At 62.0% G+C, this 7152-nt stretch overlaps 2 protein-coding genes across 3 annotated transcripts in view; one reads left to right on the forward strand and one right to left on the reverse strand.

Annotated features, from left to right (window-relative positions):
• Window positions 1–1708, reverse strand: part of DHX30 (DExH-box helicase 30) — a 32034-nt gene extending 30326 nt beyond the window's left edge. Inside the window, exon 1 of one of the 2 annotated variants that reach the window (XM_068146124.1) lies at window positions 1602–1708. The gene's annotated coding sequence lies outside the window, so the exon portion shown is untranslated. Of the gene's footprint in view, window positions 1–1499; window positions 1571–1601 lie in introns of those variants that run through there. The other variant, XM_068146125.1, reaches the window with a different exon arrangement.
• Window positions 1709–2967: 1259 nt separating this feature from the next.
• Window positions 2968–7152, forward strand: LOC137444927 (zinc finger protein 92 homolog). The gene is made up of 5 exons (XM_068146126.1): window positions 2968–3264; window positions 4656–4782; window positions 5041–5139; window positions 5271–5381; window positions 5637–7152. Exons 1-5 carry the CDS (start codon window positions 3073–3075, stop codon window positions 6548–6550), a joined length of 1443 nt encoding a protein of 480 aa, XP_068002227.1. The 5' UTR covers window positions 2968–3072; the 3' UTR covers window positions 6551–7152.

Consider the following 7152-nt stretch of genomic DNA (forward strand, 5'->3'; position numbering starts at 1 on the left):
GGAGGTTGTTCAGCCTGGAGAAGGCTCCAGGAAGAACTTCTGGTGGCCTTTGTGCTTCAAGGGGCCAACCAGAAAGCTGGGGAAAGGCTTTTGAGCAGGGCCTGTTGTGACAGGACAAGGGGTGATGGTTTGAACTCAAAGAGGGAGATTCAGACTGGAGAGAAGGAAGAAGTGTTTAGCACTGAGGGTGGTGAGAGCCTGTCCCAGGCTGCCCAGAGAGGTGGGAGATTCCCCATCCCTGGAACCACTGCAGGTCAGGTTGTTTGGGGCTCTGAGCAACCTGCTCCATTGCAGATGTCCCTGCTGACTGCAGGGGGTTGCACTGGAGGGCCTTCAAAGGTCCCTTCCCACCTAACCCAGGCTGGGGTTCCGTGATTCTAACATCCCTACTGCAAAGGAAGCTGGCACTGGAAACAAGCAGGTAACACTTCCAGAGCCTGGGAATTCAGTCTTTGTTGGGTTGCCTTGATCCACCTGAAAACAGCAGTGAAGGAAACACATCCCCAAGGAGAAAGGACATTGAGATGCTGCAAATCTCAGGGAAATGCTGGTTAGTTCCTGCTGTGAGTCTCCAGCAGTTGTGAGGAAGCACAGCCCCAAGTGCTCTATCATGTCCCAGGCCATCCACTCTCAAAGCTCACCCACCCAGGGTGCTGCAAAGCCACACCGTTTGGCTTTCAGCTCTTTGGGCCAAAGAAGGGGCAAATCCACCCACGAAATCCTGATCCACACCCGGCGAGATCCCCACTGCTGAGCTCGGAGAAGGCAGGGGTGGGGGCAGGTAAGGGCTAGAGGTCCGACTGGGTGGTGGATGCTCTTGGGCACCCCCCACTCGTAAGACCGAGCACAGCCCCGAGTGACAGTGCCCGTGAGCACGGGTGAAGAACGGGGCCACAAGTGACCACAGAGTAAGTCAGGAGAAGGTGGAGGAGAGATAAAACAGCGAAGGGCTGCCAGCCGCGCCGGAGAACGGCTTGGTGATAGGAGTAACCATTTTCCCCAGGCGCTGAACGATACACCAGGGCCGAGCCCAGCTCCCCAGGCCACCTCCAGTTCCCTGCCCGAAGCGGAGCTCTGCTCTCCGCTCCAGCCGGGGCTGTCCCCGCCGGCCGCTAGCCCGAGACCCGCGGGGAGCCGCGGTGGCTGTCCGGCCGGCTGCGCCGCCTGGCTCCCAGCGGCGGTGCGGAGCAGCGGCGGGCAGCAGCATCCCTGGCCCCACCCCGCACAGGGCCGGTGCCCCGGCACCGGAGCATCCCCTACCGCCCAGGCCCAGGCCCGGCACGGCCCCTTCCCCGGGGGCGGCTCGACGAGAGCCCTGCCCGGCCCGGGCCGCCGCCTCCTGCCGCTGCGGCCCGCGGCTCTCCGCCGCCCGGCCCCGCCGCCCCTCCACCTCAGCCCCTCGCCTCAGCCCCGCCGCTCCCCCTGACGCCGCCCGGCTCGAAGCCATCCTCCCGCTCCTGCCTCCCGCCGCCCGCCCGGCCGCAGGCCGCAGGCCTTACGGAGCCTCGCCCGCGCCTTCCGAGCTGCGGTGCCGCCACGTCCCGCGCGGCCGCAGCCACCACCAAGTCGTAGCGGCGCCGGTCCCGCCGCGAGACACCGACCTCCTCACAACCAACTCCCCGGCGCCGGGTCGCCGCCGCTCGGACTACAGCTCCCAGCAGCCCGGGGAAGCGCTTCCGGGGCGCGGCCCGCGGACCCCGCGCCGCTTCCGGCCCCGCCCGGAAGTGAGCGGCCGCGCGCCTGGCCTCCAGTGGCGGGACGGCGCGCGGGGGCGGGGCCCGTCCTCATGGCGACGACTGGCGCCAAAGGCCGGGGCCGACCCGCCCCCTCCGCGCTCACCGCAGGCCCTGCCGCCCCAGGCTGCAGCCGTTCAGCGCTTCCTCCACCGCCGCAGCGCGGTGCCCGGCTCCCGAGGAGGCGATCGCGGCCTGCCTCCGGGATCAGGCCTGCTCGGCTTCCCGGGGAGACACGGCCTGGAAACCTCTCCCGAAATGGGGACTCCACCACTGCCCTGGGCAGCCGGGGCCACGCCTGGGCAGCCCTGAAGGGACAGAAGTTGTTCGTGTCCACCCTCAACCTCCCCCGGGGCAACATAAGGCCGTTGTCTCTTGTCCTGTCACTTGTTCCTTGAGAGTAGGGACCAACTCCCACCTGGCTCCAAACTCCTTGTAGGGAGTTGCAGAGAGCCAGAAGGTCTCCCCTCAGCCTTCTCTCCGGGCTCAGCAACCCCAGGTCCCTCAGCTGCTCCTCACCAGCCCTGTTCTCCAGGCCTTTCATCAGCTTTGTTGCCCTTCTCTGGGCCTGCTCCAACTCTTCAATCTCCTATTTTGGAGAGAGGTGCCCAAAACTGAAACCAGAACTCGAGGTGTGGCTTGACCAGTGCCCAGTCCAGGGAGGTAGTTCCTGCCCCGCTTCTGCTGGCTGCACTATTGCTGATCCAAGCCTGGGTGGTGGGAGCCTTTCTGGCCACCTGGTCATACGTTGGATCATCTCTATCCACTACCAACAACCCCCAAAAATCCTTTTATCACCGGGCAATTACTAGGCACTCTGCTCCCAGCCTAGAGAGTTGCTGTGTCCCAACGGCAGGAATCGGCCCTTGGCCTTGTTGAACTTCATCCTGCTGGCCTCACTCCAGCCGTGCCAGAGACCTCTGGAGAGCCCCCAGCAGATGCACTCTGCACCCACTGCGGTGCCATCGGGATCCCCTATAAACAGCCAGCAGACGCCACTCTCACACCGCTCGGCTACTGCCAGCGCCGAGAGCGGCCCCGATGCCGGGCGGGTGGCCCCGATGCCGGGCGGGCCGCCCCAGCACCCGAAGGGCCAATGGCGGCGGCGGCGCCGCTCACGTCAGCGGCCACTCAACAGCGCTGCCGCCAGCGCCATCGGGGCTGGTTGGTCACGTGCTGCCGGGCACACCTCCGGGGGCGGGGCTGGGGGCGGGGCTGGAGCCGGAAGCGGCTGTGGGGCGCGGAAGCGGGACTGCAGCGTGAGCTGTGGTGCGGACCCCGAGCGGTCTGTCACTTACGGCGCAGCGGCGAGGCGGGAGAGGAGCACCCGAGGAGACTGATGACGCCCGGAGAGGAACAGGGACAGTGCGGCAGGGAGCGAGCGTCACTGGAAGGCAGCGAGAGCCACTCGGTGGGCAGCGGGGAGCCCCACAAGGAAGCCAGGACCCTCCGGCGGAGAGCGAGGAGCCCCGGCGATGAGCAGGGACCCTTCGCCGGGGCTTCCTTGTCTGCCACGGCAGGGCAGACGCAGGTAGGAGCCGGGCCCTGGCGGAAGGTAGCCCGGCCTGGCCCAGCCTTCCTCGCTAGCGGGCCCTTCCATCTCCGGCTCTAGGCGGACCCCTCGCTCTCCTCACGCCTCTTTGGTCAGGGTTCCGCTGCGTCCTCTTTCCGCTGTCATGGCTCGCTCTGAATTCGTCGTCCCCCCCATGACACTCGCCGCTCCGATGTGCCTGTCCCCAGCCCCTACTCGACATTGCCCTTGCCAGTCCCCCTTTACTGTTGTCCCCATCCAGCCCTTTGCACCGCTCCCCGTCGTGCTGATCCCTAAGAACAATGAGGTGTTAGAGGCCAGGCATTTCTTTATTATCTCGACGCTGGGCACTGGGGGATCGTTCCACCCAAGTGTACCTAAGCCAGTGAAATCCAGAGAGTATATGGTTGCATTTCTTACACGATCATCATTTTTGTAAGAAGTGATTAGCATATTCATGTTCCTTCTAGGAATTCATGACATGTAAATCTCCTACACTGGTGCTTGTTGTGTACTGCAGGGGTCCCCTGGTGGTTGCTTGGGGTTTTCCATCTCCCTCTACCGTTATGGCCTTTAGCTGAACTTCATTGTGCATACTCTAGACTGCCCACTGTGGGTGGTGAGACCAGCTGGCCACGGAGTCAGCCTAAACCAGTTTGTTCTTCTTTCTAAACCCCACAGTGACAAATTCTTTACACAGCTAATGGGTATTAGTTTAGATATAAAGGCTGCACACTCCTGAGTGTCCATAAGTTAGTACAAATGGACACATTCTGTGAGGAGTGTATATTCCCCAGTGTTTGGGTTAGTAGGGTATCAGTGACATGGTCCCCTCTGTGATATTTCCCCCTGCTGTGGTACTTACCTTCCCTGTGACATTGTTCCCTTCCCATCCCCTTGGACTACTGCTCCCCATCCAGCCCTCTGCACTGGTACCCCATGGCATTGTCTCTCTCCAGTATCCCCATTTCCTCCCTCAGTCTTCACTGCTTCTCTTGCCCCATGACATCGTGTTGTCCCCACAGCTGTCCCTGTCCCCCTCCTCTTTACATCAGTCCTGTGGCGAAGCAGATCCCAAAACCCTTCTCCCTGCTTGATGCCAGCACCATTACAGCCTCAGTGGGATGGAAGCATGCAGGGTCAGAGGGGCTGCCCCAAGAACAGCCCCCAGCTCAGGCAGCCTCTCTCTGTGACGTTGCTCTCTGAAGATCCAGAATTCCCCCTGAAGCTGCTCACACTGCAGCACTGCCCTTGATGTTCTAAATCTCAGCCCGTGGGAGCTCTCTGCAGGGCTGGATATTGCCCCTGGAGCATAAATCTTATGCAAGCTCCTTTTGCCTCATGGCTGAGGCTCCCCTCATGAGACAGAGGCTGCAACTCTTGTGTGGCAGGTACCAGTGACCTTCGAGGACGTCGCTGTCTACCTGAGCCGTGCCGAGTGGGAGGCCATCACCGAGGAGCAGCAGGAGCTCTACTGCAGCGTCATGCTGGACATCTACGAGCTCCTGACCTCCCTGGGTAAAGGCAGAGTCAGCTTCTGGGCTTCTGTGTCATCTGGGGGTGTGCCTGGGGCTGAGAGTGGCATTCCACCATGTTTGACTCCATCAGCACCTTGCTGCGCTGCAAGGGGCCTGTTAGGGTGGTTTGAAGTATGGCTGCAGGGTTGGGAGAAGATCTGCCTGTCCCAAGGGAGGTTAGTGCTGATTCAGCTGCAGCCACTGTCACCAACCCTCCCTACTTTCCACCAGCACATGGACTGATCCTTTCCCTCTACAGGCATCCAAGCAGAGCCCATGGTGAGAATCAAGGATGAGATGTTTGGTGGGCACCACTGGAGCTCCCAGCACAAGGATGTGTCCCAGCAGCCCACTGCCTGTGAGTAGGGCTGAGGGGACCAGCTGCTTTGCAGGCTGCTGGTGCAGGAGGGGTGGGTGCTGGCTGCCACCATTGGTGGCTGCTCTGGCTCTGCCAGTGCCCACAATAAGCACCATGTTCTCTGCATGCAGGTGATGCCAATCCTGAGGTTGTTGTGAAGCTGGAACCAGAGGAGGAGTTGTGCATCAGATGTCCCGAAGGTCTGGATGACCCAGGAGGTCACAGCCATAGTGTTGGAGCAGGTGAGCACTGGAGGGGCAGAGGGAGGGGAGGGTACCACCTCACTGTGCTTGGAGGGAAGGAAGGTTCCTTGCCAGACAGGCAGCAATTTGCAGCAGGTCACCATGCTCAGAGCTACCCTATCTCTGTGGCCAGCTTTTGATGGTCAGCTCTCCTTCTGGGAGGGAGCAGGGCTGCAGGGAGGAGGGGTGGACACAGTTCTGGGGGGATCTCTGGGCAGAGCTATGGCTGTGTGCACAGCTCCCTTCTCTTGGCAGATGGCAAGCTGGGACCCAAGGAGGAGGTGAGAGCAGCGGTGGCAGAGCATGCAGAGAGCCAGGGGGCTTTGTCCTCAGGGGATTCCTTCAGCCCCCAGCCCCATGATGCTGCTCAGCAGGATGTCTGCCTGGAGGAGGTGATGGCTCCAGCATCAAGGGGTTGGCAGCTGCCTCCCTCCGGCTGCAGGACAGGCAGTGCCCCGAAGCGCGCGGCCAAACGTCCCTTTGTGTGCAGTGAGTGTGGGAAGAGCTTCAGCAGGCAGGATGACCTGCTGCAGCACCAGCACATGCACACTGGCATGAAGCCTTACGTCTGCCCTGGGTGTGGCAAGAGCTTCAGGTACAAGGTCAGCCTGGTCAATCACCAGCGCATCCACACGGGCGAGCAGCCCTTCGCCTGCCCGCAGTGCGGCAAGGGTTTCACCTACAAAGGCAGCCTGGTCATCCACCAGCGCATCCACACCGGCGAGAAGCCCTTTGAATGCCCCAAGTGTGGCAAGAGCTTCAACCAGAAGAGCACCCTGGTGATGCACCAGCGCATCCACAGCAGCGTGAAGCCCTTTCTCTGTGCCGAGTGCGGCAAGAGCTTCACCCAGAAAGGTCACTTTGTCTCCCACCAGCGCATCCACACCGGGGAGAAACCCTACCTGTGCACAGAGTGCGGCAAGAGCTTCACCTACAAAAGCAACCTGGACACTCACCAGGTCATCCACAGGCGGGAGAAGCCCTTCGCCTGCCGCGAGTGCGGCAAGAGCTTCGCGCGGAAGTGTCGCTTCCTCACCCACCAGCGCACCCACGCCGGCCAGGGACCTCCGCCTGCCCCGCTCCGGCAGGAGCTGCGAGGGGAGCCCGGCCCCACCCCCACGCAGGGGAGTGGCTCTGCCTCCGCCCTGAGCGGCACCAGAGGGAGCTGATGGTGTGCTGTGTGTGTGCACACCGAGGAGAGGATCCTCTCCTGCTCCTCTGCCAGAGCTCTTCCCCCGGTTCTCCCCGTGCACCCTGCTGGGAGCACGGAAGGACGCTGCTGAGAAGCACAGGGGGAGCAGAGCAGGCACAGGGGGAGCAGAGCAGAGCAGGCACAGGCTGCTGGAGGTGCGGTGGTCTGTGCTCCATGGCACCAAGGAGGAATGTGGAGCGAGGCGGTGGCTGCAAGCCAGCGGGCCCCCAGCCCTGAGACACCTGCGTGGCTTCACTTCTGCAGGGGACAGAAACCAGAGCTCAGCCTCTGTCAGCTCAGCAGCTCTGTCTAGGCTGCTGCCCAGACACTTGGAGACACAGGATTCCATAGAAGGGCTTGGGATGGAGGGGACCTTAATGATCACCCTGTTCAACTCCCCTGGGCAGGGACACCTCCCACTAGACCTTGTTGCTCAAAGCCTCATCCAGCCTGGCCTTGGACACCTCCAGGGATGAGGTGTCCACAGTTTCTCTGTGCAACTCACTCCAGTGTCTCCCCACCTCACAATAAAGAGCTTCCCAATGTCTACCCTGTACCTACCCTGCTCTAGTTTCAAAC

Source organism: Melanerpes formicivorus, unplaced genomic scaffold (assembly GCF_026170545.1).
Source record: "Melanerpes formicivorus ecotype bairdi unplaced genomic scaffold, bMelFor1.0.p_v2 SCAF_13, whole genome shotgun sequence".
Classification (NCBI taxonomy): domain Eukaryota; kingdom Metazoa; phylum Chordata; class Aves; order Piciformes; family Picidae; genus Melanerpes; species Melanerpes formicivorus.